This window comes from Oncorhynchus tshawytscha, linkage group LG10 (assembly GCF_018296145.1).
Source record: "Oncorhynchus tshawytscha isolate Ot180627B linkage group LG10, Otsh_v2.0, whole genome shotgun sequence".
Taxonomy (NCBI): Eukaryota; Metazoa; Chordata; class Actinopteri; order Salmoniformes; family Salmonidae; genus Oncorhynchus; species Oncorhynchus tshawytscha.
In genome coordinates this window covers 75,596,993-75,619,875 of record NC_056438.1, presented here as the reverse complement: position 1 = coordinate 75,619,875, position 22,883 = coordinate 75,596,993, and the positions used below count along the sequence as shown (strand labels likewise).

Here is a 22,883-nt window from a genome sequence, read left to right as displayed (position 1 = left end):
TAAGTATGTCCACTGTCCCTCTCCGTAGGCCATCGTCTCCCAGCAGGACAGCCACATTGAGCTCCAGCGTGCCTCTCATTTGGTGCGTGAGCGTCCGGCTCGCAACCGAGGCAACATGCTACTGGAGCAGGAGAAACAACGTAACCTGGAGAAACAGAGAGAAGAGGTGGCCAACTTCCACAAGCTGCAGACACAGCACCGTCAAAACCAGGTACAATACAGTTTATTGTGGTAGGGAAATTCAAATTCAACTCTGGACCTCGGAAGTCAGATCCACTGTTTTTTTCATGGTTCCCCTTTAATCAAGGACTGAATTAGCCCTGGGACACCAGGTGGGTGATTCCCCTCTAATCAGGGACTGATTTAGCCCTAGGACACCAGGTGGGTGATTCCCCTTTAATCAGGGACTGATTTAGCCCTAGGACACCAGGTGGGTGATTCCCCTTTAATCAGGGACTGATTTAGCCCTAATACACCAGGTGGGTGATTCCCCTCTAATCAGGGACTGATTTAGCCCTAGGACACCAGGTGGGTAATTCCCCTCTAATCAGGGACTGATTTAGCCCTAGGACACCAGGTGGGTGCAATTCATTATCTGGTAGAACAGAAATCCAGCAGGCTCCGGACTTCATAAGTTAAGAGTTGAATACCCCTGATGTAGTGGATCTATCTCATCTCATCTCTCCATCTCATCTCTCTCTCCATCTCATCTCTCTCTCCATCTCATCTCTCTCTCCATCTCATCTCTCTCTCTCTCCATCTCTCTCTCTCTCCATCTCATCTCTCTCTCCATCTCATCTCTCTCTCCATCTCATCTCTCTCTCCATCTCATCTCTCTCTCCATCTCATCTCTCTCTCCATCTCTCTCTCTCTCCATCTCATCTCTCTCTCCATCTCATCTCTCTCTCCATCTCATCTCTCTCTCCATCTCTATCCCCAGGCTCGCTGGGAGAAGGAGCGGGAGCGTCACCGGCTGCAGGCGGAGGTCCTAGAGGCGGAGCTAAGACAGAGAGAGGAGGAGTGTAGGAGACTGGAGAAAAAACTAGAGATGGAGAGAGAGGAGCTGGAGAGACAGAGAGAGACATACCAACAGGTTGCTGCTTCCTTACAATATAATAATATACAGGAGAAAATCTGACCTCTCTGAAATGAAAATGGATGGCCCTCCCTTCAGTGAAAATATATTTTTACCCTCCCTGTGAACGCTTGAAAAAGTGATCCTCCCATATACCCCAAATAATAATTAAAACATAAAATGGATAGCAGAGAACAATCATTTACCCTCATTCCTAGGACAAACCAGAGTCTTAGATATTCAGTTTTAGAAACTGTTCTTCGTTTTGTAAGCATTACATGGCAAAGTACCCAGAAGGTTGTCAATTCACAGACTACCGCGGACAAGAGTAGGGGTGAAGAGACTGACTTGCCTCCATTGTAATAAAAGCACTAAATTCATCTATTTTTTTAACCTTTATTTAACGAGGCAAGTCAGTTAAGAACAAATTCTTATTTTCAATGACTGCCTAGGAACAGTGGGTTAACTGCCTGTTCAGGGGCAGAGCGACAGATTTGTACCTTGTCAGCTCGGGGATTTGAACATGCAACCTTCCGGTTACTAGCCCAACGCTCTAACCACTAGGCTACCCTGCCGCCCCTATCATATTTTTGCAGGCCAAGAAAAATGAGCCTTTTTATGAACTCATTTCATGCAATTCTATGTCATTTCTACATGACTGTAGACGAGCAGAATCTATTTTAATACCGCAACAGAGCATGACAACGAATGTGCACATACTGCAGTTCCAGATACATTTAGATTTCTATACAGGCTAGTGTTAAAAAAAAAGAGGACAGTCTAACCGTGATAAAGTTGTCTATCAAGTGTAAAAATATATCAGAACAGAACCTGTTACGACTGAAGTACCTGATCATCAATGAATTTCAGAAAAATACATTAATTGTTTAACACAGCAGCTGCATATCATCAGGTAGGCCAATATACACTTGTAACTTTTTTTCATATGCAAAACTATCATTTTCTAATTCATTCCATGATACTGTTGTTACAAAATAGATTTGTTTTGGCTGTGATCAGGGCACGGAAATATAAGTATTATATACTAAATTATATACTAAATTTAACAAACTAGGCATGCATAGCTCACCACATGATCCTCAAACCAGAGACTGGCCAAAGGCACTGTAGAATCACTGACTGTATAGCCTAATAAGACATTTTTCATTTAATTATTATTTAATTCAAAGTATTTTTTTAAATGTAGTATTTCATCATAATAAATACATGTATAGGCATGTTGTTGAAACTCCTGCTAGCTTCTTGCATGTCTCAAATGCTTCACAATGGATTTCTTAAATGGCCTTGAAATAATAATAATAATATAGCCTAAATAATACATTTGTTTGTTCCTTCTTAGGCTACCTGGCTGGCTCCTGACTGATTTAGAGTTAATATGTTGTTTAATAGCGTGTTGAAATATTTGAATGTCAATTGAAAGTGACAGAATCACACATTACTTCCCAAGCCAAGTACATGTTTTGTCTCCTCGGCAACAGAAGGTTGTAGCGAAGACTCTGAATGTGATAGAGACAAACCAAAGACAAACCATATGCATCGTAGTCACGTCTTTCCCAGCATTGTTCAGCTTGTTTCTAGCTTGAAGCATTTGGAAAAAAATATATATATTTAACCTTTATTTAACTAGGCAAGTCAGATAAGAACAAATTCTTATTTACAATGACGGCCTACACCGGCCAAACCCGGATGCTGGGCCAATTGTGCGCCGCCCTATGGGACTCCCAGTCACGGCCGGTTGTGATACAGGCTAGATTCAAACCAGGGTATCTGTAGTGTCTTAGACCGCTGTGATACAGCCTGAATGGAACCAGGGTGTTAGACCGCTGTGATACAGCCTGGATGGAACCAGGGTGTTAGACCACTGTGATACAGCCTGAATGGAACCAGGGTGTTAGACCACTGTGATACAGCCTGAATGGAACCAGGGTGTTAGACTGCTGTGATACAGCCTGGATGGAACCAGGGTGTTAGACCCCTGTTATACAGCCTGAATGGAACCAGGGTGTTAGACCCCTGTTATACAGCCTGAATGGAACCAGGGTGTTAGACTACTGTGATACAGCCTGAATGGAACCAGGGTGTTAGACTGCTGTGATACAGCCTGAATGGAACCAGGGTGTTAGACCACTGTGATACAGCCTGGTTGGAACCAGGGTGTTAGACCGCTGTGATACTGCCTGAATGGAACCAGGGTGTTGGACAACTGTGATACAGCCTGAATGGAACCAGGGTGTTAGACTGCTGTGATACAGCCTGAATGGAACCAGGGTGTTAGACTGCTGTGATACAGCCTGGATGGAACCAGGGTGTTAGACTGCTGTGATACAGCCTGAATGGAACCAGGGTGTTAGACCGCTGTGATACAGCCTGGATGGAACCAGGGTGTTAGACCCCTGTTATACAGCCTGAATGGAACCAGGGTGTTAGACCCCTGTTATACAGCCTGAATGGAACCAGGGTGTTAGACTACTGTGATACAGCCTGAATGGAACCAGGGTGTTAGACCGCTGTGATACAGCCTGGATGGAACCAGGGTGTTAGACTGCTGTGATACAGCCTGAATGGAACCAGGGTGTTAGACCCCTGTTATACAGCCTGAATGGAACCAGGGTGTTAGACCACTGTGATACAGCCTGGATGGAACCAGGGTGTTAGACCACTGTGATACAGCCTGAATGGAACCAGGGTGTTAGACTGCTGTGATACAGCCTGGTTGGAACCAGGGTGTTAGACCGCTGTGATACAGCCTGAATGGAACCAGGGTGTTGGACAACTGTGATACAGCCTGAATGGAACCAGGGTGTTAGACTGCTGTGATACAGCCTGAATGGAACCAGGGTGTTAGACTGCTGTGATACAGCCTGGATGGAACCAGGGTGTTAGACCGCTGTGATACAGCCTGAATGGAACCAGGGTGTTAGACTGCTGTGATACAGCCTGAATGGAACCAGGGTGTTAGACTGCTGTGATACAGCCTGAATGGAACCAGGGTGTTAGACCGCTGTGATATGCCTGAATGGAACCAGGGTGTTAGACCGCTGTGATACAGCCTGGATGGAACCAGGGTGTTAGACTGCTGTGATACAGCCTGAATGGAACCAGGGTGTTAGACCCTGTTATACAGCCTGAATGGAACCAGGGTGTTAGACCACTGTGATACAGCCTGGATGGAACCAGGGTGTTAGACCACTGTGATACAGCCTGAATGGAACCAGGGTGTTAGACTGCTGTGATACAGCCTGGTTGGAACCAGGGTGTTAGCCTGATACAGCCTGAATGGAACCAGGGTGTTGGACAACTGTGATACAGCCTGAATGGAACCAGGGTGTTAGACTGCTGTGATACAGCCTGAATGGAACCAGGGTGTTAGACTGCTGTGATACAGCCTGGATGGAACCAGGGTGTTAGACCGCTGTGATACAGCCTGAATGGAACCAGGGTGTTAGACTGCTGTGATACAGCCTGAATGGAACCAGGGTGTTAGACTGCTGTGATACAGCCTGAATGGAACCAGGGTGTTAGACCGCTGTGATACAGCCTGGATGGAACCAGGGTGTTAGACCGCTGTGATACAGCCTGAATGGAACCAGGGTGTTAGACTGCTGTGATACAGCCTGAATGGAACCAGGGTGTTAGACTGCTGTGATACAGCCTGAATGGAACCAGGGTGTTAGACCGCTGTGATACAGCCTGGATGGAACCAGGGTGTTAGACCGCTGTGATACAGCCTGGATGGAACCAGGGTGTTAGACCACTGTGATACAGCCTGAATGGAACCAGGGTGTTGGACAACTGCGCCGCTCTGGAAAATTGTGGACTAAAGCGTTGTTATATAATCAGGTCTCTAAAAAATACCTCTTAGGCTAACAAAGGGGTAGGCCTATGCTTTCAGCCATTTCCTTTAACAACAGCCACAATATCCTCACATACTGTACCCTCACATAACCCCTCAATACCAGATCTGGTTTTAACTGAACACACCAAGCTCTTCATTTAAGTCTGAGATATTTATACGGAGTGCACGGTGACTGACAACATGTATGGATAGTAGCCTAGAAGACCAGAGGGAAGAGTGACCCCTATCTGCCCTCCAACCCCACTTCCAGCAGCATCTGGTCTCCCATCCAGGGACGACCAGGACCAACCCTGCATAGCTTCAGAGGCAAGCCAGTAGTCAGATGTAGTGTGGTATGTTGCTGACAGCGGAAGGTAGCCTAGCTGTCAGAGCAGTGGACCAGTAACCGAAAGGTTGCTGGTTCGAATACTCGAGTCGACATGGTGAAAAATCTGCCAGTGCCCTTGAGCAAGGCACTTATCCCTAATTTGCTTCAGGGTCACCGTGCTACTATGGCTGACCCTGTAAAACAACACATTTCACTGCACCTATCCGGTGTATGTGACAAAATGTGTTTATTTAAAGTAATTTCCCTTTGTCATGTAACGTACCAACAGGATCTGGAGAGGCTGAGGGAGTCAATGAGGACGGTGGAAAAACAGAAGGAACACCTCAATACACAGATGAAGCAGAACAAGACCGTCACCAACCCTGGGAGTTTTAACTTCAAAGCTCAGCAGGTGGGGATGTGGTGTGGTCGTTAAGAACTGAGGACCAATAGTGTGAGGAGCTGTTGTTGATGTATTTGTAGATGTTTACATCATCCAGACATTCTATTCTTCTCCTCAGGTTCCCCTCTCCCAGTCCTTCCGAGGGGATCCTCCCCTCCTCTCCCAGTCCTTCCGAGGGGATCCTTCCCTCTCCCAGTCCTTCCGAGTGGATCCTTCCCTCTCCCAGTCCTTCCGAGGTGATCTTCCCCTCTCCCAGTCCTTCCGAGTGGATCCTTCCCTCTCCCAGTCCTTCCGAGGGGATCCTCCCCTCCTCTCCCAGTCCTTCCGAGGGGACCTGACAGCTGATTGGATGAAGGGAAGAGAGGTGATCCAGATCCCCAAGGTCCTTGTCCCCCCCAGCATCTCTGTAGCCACCAACATGTTCCTGGAGCAGCCCCCGGAGGTGAGCCACATAGGACGTAATAGGACAGTGCATTCAGAAAGTATTCAGACCCCCTGACTTCTTCCACATTTTTTTACATTACAGCCTTATTCTAAAATGGAATACATCGTTTTTTCCCTCATCAATCTACACACATTACCCCATAATGACAAAGCAAAAATAGGTTTTTAGCAAATTTTATAAAAAATTCAACTGAAATATCACATTTACATACACAATATCACATTTAAATACACATTTCCCTGAGTACAAGGTGTTGAGACCCTGTACTCAGTACTTTATTGGTACACCTGTATTTGTGGAGTTTCTCCCATTCTTCTCTGCAGATCCTCTCAAGCTCTGTCAGGTTGGATGGGGAGTGTCGCTACACAGCTATTTTCAGGTCTCTCCAGAGATGTTTAATCGGGTTCAAGTCTGGGCTCTGGCTGGGCCACTCAAGGACATTCAGAGACTTGCCCGAACCCACTCTTGCATTGTTTTGGCTGTGTACTTAGGGTCGTTGTCCTGTTAAAAGGTGAACCTTTGCCCAGTCTGAGGTCCTGAGAGCTCTGGAGCAGGTTTTCATCAAGGATCTCTGTTCAGCTTTCCCTTGATCCTGACTAGTCTCCCAGTACCTGCTGCTGAAAAACATCCCCACAGCATGATGCTGCCACCACCATGCTTCACTGTAGAGTTGGTGCCAGGTTTCCTCCTAAAGTTCAATCTTGGTTTCATCAGACCAGAGAATCTTGTTTCCCATTGTATGAGAATCATTTTGGTGGGCTGTGGGCTGTCATGTGCCTTTTACTCAGGAGTAGCTTCTGTCTGGCCACTCTACCATAAAGGCCTAATTTGTGGAGTGCTGCACATATGGTTTTCCTTCTGGAAGGTTCTCCCATCTCCGCAGAGGAATTCTGGAGCTCTGTCAGAGTGACCATCGGGACCAGGGCTTTTCTCCCCCGATTGCTTAGTTTGGCCCAGCGGCCAGCTCTAGGAAGAGTCTTGGCGGTTCCAAACTTCTTCCATTTAACGATGGAAGCCACTGTGTTCTTGGGGTCCTTCAACAATTCCTTCGACCTCATGGCTTGGTTTTTACTCTGACATGCACCGTCAACTGTGGGACCTTATATAGATAGGTGTGTGCCTTTCTAAATCATGTCCAATCAATTGAATTTACCACATATGGATCCAATCAAGTTGTAGAATCATCTCAAGGATGATCAATGGAACAGGATGCATCTGAGCTCAATTTTCGAGTATCATAGTAAAGGTAGCAAAGGTACTTATGTAAATAAGGTATTTCAGTTTTTTATTTGTTATAAATTTGCACAAATTTCTAAAAACCTGTTTTTGCTTTGTCATGATGGGGTATTGTGTGTAGATTGACAAGGGGAAAAAATGATTGAATCCATTTTAGAATAAGGCTGTAATGTAACAAAATGTGGAAAAGGTTGAGGGGTCTGAATACTTTCCAAATGCACTGTACCGACCATGGTTTTCTAGAAATCCCAGTTAGAGGATTCCTGGAATCAGGAAATAGTACTTTGTCAAGTTACCAGTATTTTTCAACCCTAACCAACTACGTGAATGTGTGCTCACTTTTCAGTTTTTCTATTGTAACGTGCTGTTCAATAGTGTATTGATATTGTGTATTTTGCATGCTGAATTTCCATGGAAATGGACAGTAATGTTCCCATTCGGTGCACTTGGTACAACACTCTTGCCAGTTAGATCTCCATAGCTGTGTGTTGTAACTCATTTTCCAGTAGTTCATTCACAGTTATATTCATAACTTTACGTTATCGTATCTTAGGTGCCCCCTCGCAGGGAGAGCATCAGCCCCGGGCCCCCTAAACCGGAGTTCCCCATCCACCTGATCAGCACAACCAACCAGGTGGTTCACAAACCAGGGGCCGTGCAACAGCAGATACCCACCAAGCTGGCTGTCCTTGGTAACAAGGGCAAGGAGAAGAGCAGTAAGAAGAGGTCCCACCACAAGCGCAATCACAGCGCAGGTAAAAACTCGGCTCAGTAGAGCACGGCACAAGTCAGAACGGAACAGAACACGGCGCAGGTCTGCTCAGGTCATAACAGAACAGAACACGGCTCAGGTCATAACAGAACAGAACACGGCTCAGGTCATAACAGAACAGAACACGTCGCAGGTCAGAACACGTCGCAGGTCAGAACAGAACACGGCAGAACACAGGTCATAACAGAACAGAACACGGCTCAGGTCATAACAGAACAGAACACGGCTCAGGTCATAACAGAACAGAACACGGCTCAGGTCATAACAGAACAGAACACGGCTCAGGTCATAACAGAACAGAACCCGGCTCAGGTCATAACAGAACAGAACCCGAACACTCAGGTCAGAAACCGAGTAGAACACGGCTCAGGTCAGAACCGAGTAGAACACGGCTCAGGTCAGAACCCGGCTCAGGTCAGAACCGAGTAGAACACGGCTCAGGTCAGAACCGAGTAGAACACGGCTCAGGTCAGAACCGAGTAGAACACGGCTCAGGTCAGAACCGAGTAGAACACGGCTCAGGTCAGAACCGAGTAGAACACGGCTCAGGTCAGAACCGAGGTCAGAACACGGCTCAGGTCAGAACAGAACAGAACACGGCTCAGGTCAGAACAGAACATGGCTCAGGTGAGAACAGAACACGGCGCAGGTGAGAACAGAACACGGCGCAGGTCAGAACAGAGTGAGAACACGGCGCAGGTCAGAACAGAACATGGCTCAGTAGAGAACACGGCGCAGGTGAGAACAGAACACGGCGCAGGTCAGAACAGAACACGGCGCAGGTCAGAACAGAACACGGCGCAGGTCAGAACAGAACATGGCACGGCGCAGGTGAGAACAGAACACGGCGCAGGTCAGAACAGAACACGGCGCAGGTGAGAACAGAACACGGCGCAGGTGAGAACAGAACACGGCGCAGGTCAGAGAACAGAACACGGCGGTCAGGAACACGGCTCAGGTCAAGAACAGAACACGGCGCAGGTCAGAACAGAACACGGCGCAGGTCAGAACAGAACACGGCGCAGGTCAGAACAGAACACGGCGCAGGTCAGAACAGAACAGAACACGGCTCAGGTCAAAAGAACAGAAGAACAGAACACGCCGCAGGTCAGAACAGAACAGAACACGCCGCAGGTCAGAACAGAACACGCCGCAGGTCAGAACAGAACACGGCGCAGGTCAGAACAGAACACGGCGCAGGTCAGAACAGAACATGGCTCAGGCGCAGGTCAGAACAGAACACGGCAGGTCAGAACAGAACACAGCGCAGGTCAGAACAGAACACGGCGCAGGTCAGAACAGAACATGGCTCAGTAGAACACGGCGCAGGTCAGAACAGAACACGCCGCAGGTCAGAACAGAACACGGCGCAGAACAGAACAGAACACGGAGCAGGTCAGAACACGGTACAGGTCAGAACAGAACAGAACACGGAGCAGGTCAGAACAGAACAAGGCTCAGTAGAACACGGCGCAAGGTCAGAACTGTACACGGCACTCCTATAATCTCAAATGTTCCGTTTATTAGTCATGTACTGATTCACTTGTTTTGAAGTCCTACTCTTTCCTCTTGACCTCAGCTGTGCTAGGGGAAATCATAACATTTACCCCATATTGATATTTTCTATGATCTGTTAAAGCAGTGGGCGTATATCTCCACCACAGGAGGCTTGTGGTAATGGCTGGAGTGGAATCACTGGAATGGTATCAAACACATGGTTTCTATGCATTTGATGCCATTCCATTTGCTCTGTTCCAGACATTATTATGAGTTGTCCTCCCCTCAGCATCCTCCACTGATCTCCATAGTTCTGATGCAGTGTTGTCTTTCCTCCTGCAGCGTCCATAGAAATGTCTCAGTTGGTGCCGATCAGAGTGACAGGAAATCAGAGTCTGAGAGGGAAGAAGACTGTGAGCCCACAGAGAAACTACCAATCAGGTAAGAGCCCTCACTGATACTACCAATCAGGTAAAACCCCTCACTGATGCTACCAATTAGGTAAGAGCCCTCACAGAAACTACATCAGGTAAAACCCCTCACTGATGCTACCAATCAGGTAAGAGCCCTCACTGGACCTACCAATCATCTAAGACGAGAACCTTGGGAGTTCCAGATACATATTGTCGATTTTTACTGTTTTAACATCTCAGGAACTAAATTAACACACACAATAATTAAGTTAACCGTACTCTGTTATGCCTCTTCAGATGATTTCTTCAGTCCTCCAGAGCCCCTGTCCAGCGCTAAGCCCTCCCAGACCCTGTCGTCCAGCAGCAGCATGAGGACCAATAACCAGAGCCACATCCCTCCACCCAAACCTCCACCTCCCCCTCCACCCTTCCCCAAAGACATAGCAAGCAAACCAACCAAGGAACACGTTATCTACCTGTAAGGACACAGGGCGACACCAAAACCCTATAAGCCAGGGCTCTGAAATGGCGGCCCATGTGCTAAAACCGGCCCACGAGTGATTTATATTTGGCCCGCCAAAGCTCTGTCCACAGTAAAGATGTGATTATATATATATTTTTTACTGATTGGGCTTTCTAATTGCTGGTACTTATTGAGTTCCTGTTGAATTTCCACATTTCCAAAATTAATTTCTATTGTTTGGATGAGTGCTTGTCTCTAAACTCTCTCTGCACTCAAGTCTTTATGTTTTTAAGCCTTTTTAAAGATGATTTAAATTCATGTTAGGAAGCTGGTTATTACTTTGAATTGTTTACAGGTCTGAGGTGCCAAGCACGTTACCTCAGAGCGCATTAGAATCTCTTTTAAATCTGAATTGACCTGTTCCTCGTTTTGTATTTCTTCATGTCATAGAATGTATGGAAGTAAATGTTCATTTAGCTGTGAGGTGTAAAACTGACCAGTTTACCAGACGCAGATTAAGTTTAGTCCAGGACTAAAAAAAGATTCTCAATTGAGATTCTCCCAGTTTTTTTTTATTTATTTTTTTAGTCCAAGACTAGGCTTAATCTGTGTCTGGGAAATGGGCCCTTATGGTATGGGAATTATGGTGTATTTTAACACTGTGAATAATAATGACTACTGTACTAAATTATGCCAATTCTACTGTGGTTTATGCCATTTTGTGATTTTTGTTATGAAGTTTACAGGAGAGGGTTTCATGACATTTTGTCAGACAGCTTCTCCACACCCATATCAACATGGATTGTTGGCAGTCAAGTTTTAGTTTAGTTTTACGACAGGAAAGTTTGTGCGTGAGAGTGAAATGTTAGAACTATCTTATGTGTGTACTTTGAACAAGAGGCAAAACGTTTTGCCAGATGGTTTTCTTCATTGTGTAACTGTCAAAAGGTTATGTTCTGGGAACCAAGGAACTTTTTGAACAACGTTCTATCGGGGAAGATGTTTGGAAGGATTTGTGAAGTATGTTGCTCATGGTTACACAGTTTCCAGTGAACACAGTCTGGGAATAGAATTAGAACACATATGACGAAACATTTGTTTTTACTGCTCTAATTACGTCGGTTATTATCTTCAAAATGGAATCTCCCTATAACACATGTTCTATTGTTTCTACTATGTTGTTACTTATAACCTGTGTGGTTCCAGCCCTGAATGCTGATTGGCTGATATCGCCGTGGTATATCACACTGTGTGCCACGGGTATGACAAAACATTTGTTTTTACTGCTCTAATTAAGTTGCTAACCAGTTTATAATAGCAATAAGGCACCTCTGGGGTTTGTGGTATATGGCCAATATACCACGGCTAAGGGCTGTGTCCAGGCACTCCGTGTTGCGTCGTTCGTAAGAACAGCCCTTAGCCGTGGTATATTGGCCATATACCACACCTCCTCTGGCCTTATTGCTTAAATATATATATTTATATATATATATATGGTCTGGACATTCTGCTGTGATGTTGATGTCCTGGTGAACTGTTGTGGTTCCCATCCACAGCCGATGGAAGGAATAAAAATAATTATGATGCCTGTAATCAGCCTTGCCTGTTTGTTTCTAGAAGGAGGGCTCAGTCAAGTCAGGCCGGGATTCAATCCAATAGTTTCCTTTCAAATCTGCATTGGCGTAATCGGATTGAATCCCCGGCCTCAATGTCACCTCCGAATGACTCACTTCCTCCCATCCCATGTCCAGTCTGAAATAGCAGTGAACCAGAGCAAGGACAAAGCAGTTCTGTCTTCCCCCACCAGAATAGAACAGTGGCCTGTAATAGTTAGTCGTGTATGTTTTGCCTCCAGTTCAGCCCCTCAATGGGTGAATCTCAATTGTATTTCCTTGATTCCTTTCATCCTCTCGCTTCAAAACACTTGGATGGGAGGGGGACAAAATGGCGCCGTAGAGAGAACAAGGTGTTTCAGCGAGCTCTCGTGGCATTCGTAAATTTATATTCTTACATTAATCTCCTAGCTTGAAAAAGTGGTAGAATTGGCTAAATAAGTTACCATATAATGAGTCTTGACAACTATTTCGCAAAAATATCCGACAACATGCCCAATAGAACTACTAAGAAGTCGACCAAAACCACCACCCCTGTGGATGTGCATGAGGAGCTAGCTAACGTTAGCGAAGCTAACACCATTGCGGATCCAGGCACAATGGACCTGATGATTCAAAAGATGACTGATAACATTACTAAAGTGATCGATGCTAAGATAAGAACGGTCTTGGAAGCAATAGCAGGCCATTCAGCTGAAATACAGAGCGTTGTGAAACGTGTTGTTGAGGCGGAAGGGAGAATTGCTGCAGTGGAAACTTCAACTACATCTATGGACGCTAAGATAAAAGCACTTGAGAAACAGGTGCGCGAAATGGCGGAGCACATTGACGACTTGGATAATCGAGGACGCAGATGCAATATTCGTGTTGTGGGACTCCCGGAAAATTCTGAAGGGACACGTTCAGTAAAATTCTTTGAGGAATGGATCCCTGGCTACCTACAAATGGACACTAAGGCTGGTCGTGTGAAGCTGGACAGAGCTCATCGCTCTCAAGCACCGATACCCGGTCCCAATCAGCGCCCACGGCCGGTGGTTATAAAGTTCCACAACTTCACCGACAAGCAGCGCGTCATGGATGCGGCTAGAAACATCGGCTCTGATGGTAGTCAACATAAAGGTCCAAAGGTCTCATTCTTCAATGATTATTCCACAGCGGTTGTACGAAGACGCAAGCGTTTGATGAGGCGAAGGCTCGACTCAGGAGAATGAAGATGGACTACGCACTGTTGTACCCGGCCACATTGAAGATTATGGTCAACGGATCACCTAAAAGCTCTACACACCTGAAGAGGCTGCTGCGTTTATTGACTCTCTCGGGTAAATAACTTTAAGCTGCACCTCCACAGCATTGAATAACTTTGTTTATTTTTGGTTGAATCTGATCATGAAACAGTGGTGTGAGTCCTCACGTACTCCGGCTCAGTAATATTCGTATCTTTATTATTTTTCTTGCTAAAGTAATAGCCGCTATAGCTCAGGCTGAGATATGTGTGAATCCATATTGGTGCCCAGGCTTGGTTTTAGGTGGAAGAGCCTCAATGTTCTTCTATTGATTTTCTTTTCCATATATATAAAGGATGAGGCTATTGAGCGGCAATGCGGACTTAAGAGTCTACATTGGAGAGTTGAAATCCCCTGCATGTTAGCTAGTGGGAAAACCCCCTTTTGGATCTTTACATGTTTAATTTTTGGGTTTAGTATAGTTCGAGTTCAGGGTTCATATTTTTTATTTATGCTCAGTGAGATAGAGGAGAGTTCAACACATGGAAAAAGGTACCACCCCACTTTTACAGTAGGATCCATTCTGGATATTGAATGGTCAAGATACAATGGCAGATAACAGACTGTGTGTATGTACGTGGAACATTAGAGGGAGCCATAACCCCATTAAAAGGAAGAAAGTACTGTCTTTTTTGAAAAAAGAAAATATTGATATTGCCCTGTTGCAAGAAACTCATTTGGATGATAAGGAGCACCTGAAATTACAACAAGGAGGGTTTGGTCAAGTGTTTTTCTCATCATTTACATCCAGAAGTAGAGGTGTAGCAATTCTGGTGAAAAAGAACTTACCACTTAAGGTCTTGAATTGTGTGAAAGATAAATTTGGTCGCTTTGTTATAATTAATGGTACTTTACAAGGGCAGAACATTTCCATAATGAATATTTACTTCCCCCCTGCTCACCCCCCTGATTTCCTCACTAAGGCATTTCTAGACTTTTCAGAATTAAACTCAGACACTGCAGTGGTTGGAGGAGATTTTAACTGCTTGTTGAACCCCCTTATTGATAGGTTTCCCAGTGGTATAGCTTCACTCTCTCCTCAAGCTAAGTCACTTAAAGTTATTTGTGATGATCTGGGGTATGCGGATGTCTGGAGAGCTTTTCATCCCTCCAACAGAGAGTTCACTTTTTTCTCTGCACCTCATGGATGTCAGACTAGAATAGATTATTTTTTTATGCCCAAGATGTCTTTGCAGTCTGTTTTATCTGCTAGGATAGGAAGCATAGTCATATCTGATCATGCTGAGGTGATCCTGGACATAAAACTCAACGGGGCACTCAATCGGTCAAGACATTGGAGGTTGAACACAACCATTCTTAAAGACCATACATTCACATCATATTTTATAACAGAGTTTAAAGCATTTTTCTCTATTCTCAATCAACAGATAACCCCTCGCTCCTTTGGGAGACCTGTAAAGCGTATGCCAGGGGTCTGATTATGTCATACACAGCTACTAAGAGACGGAAAAAGCGGGAAAAGCAAAAAATGTTAGAGGGTGAATTAGGAACTAAAGAGAAGGACTACATTAAAACGCCCACTCCTGCCCTATTAAAGGAAATATCAGTCATTAGATCAACGTTAGACTCTCTCCTAACACAGGACGCTGAAAAGAAAATGAGATTTGTCAGGCAAAAGCTATATGAACATGGCGATAAGCCAGGAAAGTACTTGGCATACCTATCTAAAAAGAGGGCTGACTCTCAGTCAATTGCTACTATTACTGATTCTGATGGTAATCATTTATATGAAAATAAATTGATAAGTGACTCATTTAAGAAATTTTATACAAACCTTTACGCCTCAGAACTGCCAAAGGATGCACCCAAATTAATGGAGAACTTCTTTTGTAAGATTGTGCTCCCTACTATCTCCGAAGAGCAGAGGTCCCTCCTTAATGCCCCTATTACCAAGGAAGAGATAATGTTCGCAATTAAGAATCTGCAAAATGGTAAGGCCCCAGGACCAGACGGGTTTTGTAGTGAGTTCTATAAAGAGTTCCATGGCCTGATCCTTGAGCCATTGCGTGATATGTTTAACCACTCATTTTCAAATGACCAACTCCCTCAAACGCTGAGAGAAGCCAACATTTCACTTATTCTCAAAAAGGGAAAATGTCCAGAGTCTTGTTCCTCGTACAGGCCAATTTCCCTTCTGAATGTGGATAGAAAATTGCTTTCTAAAATTCTAGCCACAAGATTAGAGGACTCACTGCCACTAATTGTGAAAGGAGACCAAACTGGCTTCATTAGGGGCCGTAAGTCATGCAACAACGTCAGGCGGCTTCTTAATGTAATTCAAGCCTACCAACAAAGTGCTGTGGATGGTCTTGTGCTCTCCCTAGATGCTGAGAAAGCATTTGATCGTGTGGAGTGGTCTTACCTATTATTTGCTCTAAATAAATTTGGTCTGGGGGACAACTTTATAAAATGGGTGAAAGTTTTATATGATGATCCTCAGGCAGCTGTCCTTACTAATGGGCTACGGTCAAATAGCTTCTCTATACACAGAGGTACCAGACAGGGCTGTCCTTTATCCCCCCTCCTCTTTGCACTCGTTATGGAACCACTAGCTGAGGCCATCAGGGTAACGCCTGCTATACAGGGGCTGCTCATTGGTGATGTTCACCATAAAATAAGCTTGTATGCTGATGATGTCCTGATATTCATCTCTAGTCCCGAGACTTCAATTACATCTCTTATTAATATTATTGAATTATTCAGCGAATTCTCAGGCTACAAGATTAACCTTACTAAGTCAGAGGCTATGCCACTTGGTAGCCTACACTCTGTACCTAATACTTCTCCCCCCTTCCCTTTTAAATGGTCTCCCTCAGGTTTCATGTATCTGGGTATATTTGTAACTCCTAAATTCCAGCTAATGTACAAAGCCAATTTTGTTCCCTTGTTTGATACAATAAGACAGGATCTGGATCGCTGGAACTCTCTCCCGATTTCTTGGTTGGGTAGAATATCCCTCTTGAAAATGAGCATTTTACCTAGACTACTTTACCCAATCCAAATGATCCCAGTATTACTCTCCAATAAGGTAATAAAGGATGTAAATGGATGGCTAAGTTCCTTTATATGGAGTAAACGCAAACCAAGACTTAAGATGGCAATATTGCAGCTGCCAAGTTCTATGGGCGGCTTGGACCTGCCCAATATCAGGTTCTATCAATGGTGTGCCCACCTTTGTTATATTTCTGACTGGATCACAAATGATGACTCCTCTATTTGGTTAGACATTGAGACTTCTCTTTCAAAATACCCCTTACAAGATCTTTTATTTTTCAGAAGTTTCAAGTCTGTAGAAGACCATTGCAATAATCCCGTTACACTTAACACACTCAAAGTATGGAGGTCAGTTCAACGCTTCCTGGGAAGGTCCAAACTAACCTCTGCTCTTACCCCAATTCTTATCAACCCAGATTTCAGTCCAGGATTGCTGGATGCTGGCTTTAACTTATGGCTTAATAAGGGCATACGCAGGCTAAATGACTTATTTGCTGATAAGATTTTGTTGTCATTTGAGCAGATGGTCGAGAAATATCGACTCCCAAAGCAGGACTTTTTCCGCTTCCTACAAGTAAGACATTATATTCTGAAGAGCACCACCTTAATTGGTAACCCTGATGTGTCTGTCATTGAAAGAATGCTTTTTTCCCACAAAGGAAAATGTCTAAGTCTGTTTTATGATACTTTAAGGTCCTTTTCTGCTGTCAACACATGGAGGGTGAAACAAGTGTGGGAGAAAGAATTGTCTGTTACTATTGACGAAGAGATGTGGGAGGACATTTGGAGATATGCAAAAACAATATCTATATGTAACCGTACTAGAGCAATCCAATTAAGAATAATACACAGATTGCATATATCCCCAAATCGCAGACATGCTTTTAGCCCCACTTCCTCTTCCCCTCAGTGTCTTAAATGCAAAACTGATACAGGCACCCTAACACATTGTTTATGGTCATGTACCAAAATACAAAGATACTGGTCTGGTGTTCTGCAAGAAATTGAAAAGATCCTAGGGGTTGATCTAGAATTGGACCCAGTTTCTTTACTGTTAGGTCTCCCTAGTAGGCATGTTACTTCTGTCGGTAAAAGGAGGCTTTACAACATCCTTACCTTCGCAGCGAGGAAAAACATCCTTTTACAGTGGATTAGTGATAAGGTTCCTTCTATTAAAGATTGGCATAAGATATCAAATCAAATCAAATCAAATTTTATTTGTCACATACACATGGTTAGCAGATGTTAATGCGAGTGTAGCAAAATGCTTGTGCTTCTAGTTCCGACAATGCAGTAATAACGAGCAAGTAATCTAACTAACAATTCCAAAAAAAACTACTGTCATACACAGTGTAAGGGGATAAAGAATATGTACATAAGGATATATGAATGAGTGATGGTACAGAGCAGCATAGGCAAGATACAGTAGATGATATCGAGTACAGTATATACATATGAGATAAGTATGTAAACCAAGTGGCATAGTTAAAGTGGCTAGTGATACATGTATTACATAAGGATGCAGTCGATGATATAGAGTACAGTATCAACGTATGCATATGAGATGAACAATGTAGGGTAAGTAACATTATATAAGGTAGCATTGTTTAAAGTGGCTAGTGATGTATTTACATCATTTCCCATCAATTCCCATGATTAAAGTGGCTGGAGTAGAGTCAGTGTCATTGACAGTGTGTTGGCAGTAGCCACTCAATGTTAGTGGTGGCTGTTTAACAGTCTGATGGCCTTGAGATAGAAGCTGTTTTTCAGTCTCTCGGTCCCAGCTTTGATGCACCTGTACTGACCTCGCCTTCTGGATGGCAGCGGGGTGAACAGGCAGTGGCTCGGGTGGTTGATGTCCTTGATGATCTTTATGGCCTTCCTGTAGCATCGGGTGGTGTAGGTGTCCTGGAGGGCAGGTAGTTTGCCCCGGTGATGCGTTGTGCAGACCTCACTACCCTCTGGAGAGCCTTACGGTTGAGGGCGGTGCAGTTGCCATACCAGGCGGTGATACAGCCCGCCAGGATGCTCTCGATTGTGCATCTGTAGAAGTTTGTGAGTGCTTTTGGTGACAAGCCGAATTTCTTCAGCCTCCTGAGGTTGAAGAGGCGCTGCTGCGCCTTCCTCACGATGCTGTCTGTGTGAGTGGACCAATTCAGTTTGTCTGTGATGTGTATGCCGAGGAACTTAAAACTTGCTACCCTCTCCACTACTGTTCCATCGATGTGGATGGGGGGTGTTCCCTCTGCTGTTTCCTGAAGTCCACAATCATCTCCTTAGTTTTGTTGACGTTGAGTGTGAGGTTATTTTCCTGACACCACACTCCGAGGGCCCTCACCTCCTCCAAAATTGCTGTAGGCCGTCTCGTCGTTGTTGGTAATCAAGCCTACCACTGTTGTGTCGTCCGCAAACTTGATGATTGAGTTGGAGGCGTGCATGGCCACGCAGTTCGTGGGTGAACAGGGAGTACAGGAGAGGGCTCAGAACGCACCCTTGTGGGGCCCCAGTGTTGAGGATCAGCGGGGAGGAGATGTTGTGCCTACCCTCACCACCTGGGGGCGGCCCGTCAGGAAGTCCAGTACCCAGTTGCACAGGGCGGGGTCTCTCGGCCTTGATGACAGAAACTTGGAGGGTACTATGGTGTTGAATGCCGAGCTGTAGTCGATGAACAGCATTCTCAATAGGTATTCCTCTTGTCCAGATGGGTTAGGGCAGTGTGCAGTGTGGTTGAGATTGCATCGTCTGTGGACCTATTTGGGCGGTAAGCAAATTGGAGTGGGTCAAGGGTGTCAGGTAGGGTGGAGGTGATATGGTCCTTGACTAGTCTCTCAAAGCACTTCATGATGACGGATGTGAGTGCTAACGGGGCGGTAGTCGTTTAGCTCAGTTACCTTAGCTTTCTTGGGAACAGGAACAATGGTGGCCCTCTTGAAGCATGTGGGAACAGCAGACTGGTATAGGGATTGATTGAATATGTCCGTAAACACACCGGCCAGCTGGGCTGCGCATGCTCTGAGGGCGCGGCTGGGGATGCCGTCTGGGCCTGCAGCCTTGCGAGGGTTAACACGTTTAAATGTCTTACTCACTTCGGCTGCAGTGAAGGAGAGACCGCATGTTTCCGTTGCAGGCCGTGTCAGTGGCACTGTATTGTCCTCAAAGCGGGCAAAAAGTGATTTAGTCTGCCTGGGAGCAAGACATCCTGGTCCGTGACTGGGCTGGGTTTCTTCCTGTAGTCCGTGATTGACTGTAGACCCTGCCACATACCTCTTGTGTCTGAGCCGTTGAATTGAGATTCTACTTTGTCTCTGTACTGGCGCTTAGCTTGTTTGATAGCCTTGCGGAGGGAATAGCTGCACTGTTTGTATTCAGTCATGTTACCAGACACCTTGCCCTGATTAAAAGCAGTGGTTCGTGCCTTCAGTTTCACACGAATGCTGCCATCAATCCACGGTTTCTGGTTAGGGAATGTTCTAATCGTTGCTATGGGAACGACATCTTCAACGCACGTTCTAATGAACTCGCACACCGAATCAGCGTATTCGTCAATATTGTTATCTGACGCAATACGAAACATCTCCCAGTCCACGTGATGGAAGCAGTCTTGGAGTGTGGAGTCAGCTTGGTCGGACCAGCGTTGGACAGACCTCAGCGTGGGAGCTTCTTGTTTTAGTTTCTGTCTGTAGGCAGGGATCAACAAAATGGAGTCGTGGTCAGCTTTTCCGAAAGGGGGCGGGGCAGGGCCTTATATGCGTCGCGGAAGTTAGAGTAACAATGATCCAGGGTCTTTCCACCCCTGGTTGCGCAATCGAGATGCTGATAAAATTTAGGGAGTCTTGTTTTCAGATTAGCCTTGTTAAAATCCCCAGCTACAATGAATGCAGCCTCCGGATAAATCGTTTCCAGTTTGCAGAGAGTTAAATAAAGTTCGTTCAGAGCCATCGATGTGTCTGCTTGGGGGGATATATACGGCTGTGATTATAATCGAAGAGAATTCTCTTGGTAGATAATGCGGTCTACATTTGATTGTGAGGAATTCTAAATCAGGTGAACAGAAGGATTTGAGTTCCTGTATGTTTCTTTCATCACACCATGTCACGTTGGCCATAAGACATACGCCCCCCCCGTCTTCTTACCAGAAAGATGTTTGTTTCTGTCGGCGCGATGCGTGGAGAAACCCGCTGGCTGCACCGCTTCGGATTGCGTCTCTCCAGTTAGCCATGTTTCCGTGAAGCAGAGAACGTTACAGTCTCTGATGTCCCTCTGGAATGCTACCCTTGCTCGGATTTCATCAACCTTGTTGTCAAGAGACTGGACATTGGCAAGAAGAATGCTAGGGAGTGGTGCACGATGTGCCCGTCTCCGGAGTCTGACCAGAAGACCGCTTCGTTTCCCTCTTTTTCTGAGTCGTTTTTTTTTTGGTCGCTGCATGGGATCCACTCGGTTACACTGGTTGTAAGGCAGAACACAGGATCCGCATCGCGAAAAACATATTCTTGGTCGTACTGATGGTGAGTTGACGCTGATCTTATATTCAGTAGTTCTTCTCGGCTGTATGTAATGAAACCTAAGATGACCTGGGGTACTAATGTAAGAAATAACACGTAAAAAAACAAAAAACTGCATAGTTTCCTAGGAACGCGAAGCGAGGCGGCCATCTCTGTCGGCGCCGGAAGTCTCGGAGTGAATCCGATTACAAGGACGGGGAGGTGGCTGATCCTAGATCAGCCCCAAATATCAACTGGTGTAGCTCTACTCACAGCTCCAGGATGATACTATTTGAATGGGTGCCTCTGGAATATCTGACATGTACATTGCATTCTAAAACAGACCAGTTCTACAAAGTATGGGAACCTTATCTAAATTACCTAGAACCTGAGGTATCAGCTATTATGCTGCAAGGATTCTCTTAGAATGGCGGGGATCTATGTATTTCAGAACTACACTGTACGTTCCATGTGTGGAACCTAACCTCTTGGTTTAAACTGAGCTTTTTTGTTTAATTTCTGTTTGTAAGTTTGTTTAAAATGTATGTATTGAGAGACGCAATGATGGTGATGGGGCGAGAGAAGCACCAAGCGGGAAGAGGAAAATGGTGTACGTATGTATGGGTGTGTATATGTGTGTGCGTGCGTGTATGTATGCGTATGTGTGTGTATATGCATGGGTATATGTATGTGTGTGTATGTATGTATGTATGTGTATATATATGCACGTAGATATGTGTAAGTGGGTGCTGTTTATCTTGTTTTTGTTCTGTGTGCTTTGTCTCTGTTGTTGTATCTCTTAATATGGGTGAAAATTGTGAAATTCCAATAAAAATACTGTTACAAAAACACTTGGATGAGGTCAGAGGTCAAAACCCCTCTGACCGGCAACCTCAGAATTATAGTCACCATTCTTCTTCTGTTGCTAATATAAAACATTCAGTTGGTGGTATATGACCTGCCAGTAGCAAGAGTTCTGAATGGAGAGTCTGTCTGACTGGGAGAGTCACTCCGGGAGCCGGTGGAGATTTGATGCCCTGTCACTACCTGGTTGCTTGGTCCTGGTTGCTTGGTCCTGGTTGCCTGGTCCTGGTTGCCTGGTCCTGGTTGCCTGGTCCTGGTTGCCTGGTCCTGGTTGCCTGGTCCTGGTTGCCTGGTCCTGGTTGCCTGGTCCTGGTTGCCTGGTCCTGGTTGCCTGGTCCTGGTTGCCTGGTCCTGGTTGCCTGGTCCTGGTTGCCTGGTCCTGCCCGTTAGCGCTGAGGAAGTCTCCTCTGGCTCCCAGAGTGACTCTCCCAGTCAGACAGAATCTCCATTCAGAACTGATGATTCACACAGCACTGCAGCGCCTCCCTTGGCTCTCATCTCATCAGCAAGGCAGGCACACATTGTGGAGAGAAGGCTAGAGAGTCTGACTGCTGTGAGAGTGTAATTTGAGACGGGGCCAGAATGAAAAGGGTCATTCATATTCAGTTGCAGTACAACTCTTGCTACTGCCAGGTCATATACCACCAACTGAACGTTTTATATTAGCAACAGAAGAAGAATGGTGACTATATTTCTGAGGTTGGCAATGATGAAGCCATGTTGAGGATGAAATGCATTGTTTATTTATTTTGGCGTATTCCTCCTCAGATGTTTAAAAACCACCTGGTGACGTCATCAAATAACCCTGTTGAATATCTCATCTCATTGGCTGCAAAATAGTGTGCAGATGAATCTGACAAGGCACTCTCCCTGACCAACCAGCTTCTTCCGTCAAGACTCTTGACTTCTTATCTCTAACCCCTATCCTTTGACCTCTAGCAGACTGTTAAAATAGTGGTGTTCCTCTGCTAATATGTTGGTGACACATGCCAGATCTTAGGTATAGGTATTTTATGCATCAGCTAACCGCATGTTATAGCAATCTGGTGCCCGACGGCACAGTCGATGACGTGGCACGTAACCATTGGTTGATGCAGGGGAACACCACCTATATTTCCAGTACTGACCAGGTCCTT

General features: G+C 45.3%; 1 protein-coding gene and 1 long non-coding RNA gene across 5 annotated transcripts in view; both read left to right on the top strand.

The window, feature by feature from the left end:
- The window catches only part of LOC112260899 (rho guanine nucleotide exchange factor 18), a 46,754-nt gene extending 35,578 nt beyond the window's left edge, over window positions 1-11,176 (top strand). Inside the window, 7 exon segments of the mRNA XM_042329089.1 lie at window positions 29-211; window positions 941-1,093; window positions 5,549-5,671; window positions 5,781-6,104; window positions 7,897-8,098; window positions 9,955-10,053; window positions 10,323-11,176. Of these exon segments, the coding sequence (XP_042185023.1) occupies window positions 29-211; window positions 941-1,093; window positions 5,549-5,671; window positions 5,781-6,104; window positions 7,897-8,098; window positions 9,955-10,053; window positions 10,323-10,507 (1,269 nt within the window). The 3' untranslated portion in view covers window positions 10,508-11,176.
- LOC121847516 lies at window positions 8,732-9,948 on the top strand. Of its 4 annotated transcripts, none has more exons than XR_006084386.1 (4): window positions 8,732-8,764; window positions 8,854-9,034; window positions 9,097-9,162; window positions 9,272-9,312. It is a non-coding gene; the product is annotated as an uncharacterized LOC121847516 (long non-coding RNA). The 4 variants fall into 4 exon arrangements; XR_006084387.1 differs by lacking the exon at window positions 9,272-9,312 and adding an exon at window positions 9,408-9,948 and having other exon boundaries at window positions 8,742-8,786; window positions 9,097-9,189; XR_006084385.1 differs by having other exon boundaries at window positions 8,742-8,786.
- Window positions 11,177-22,883: the final 11,707 nt, after the last annotated feature.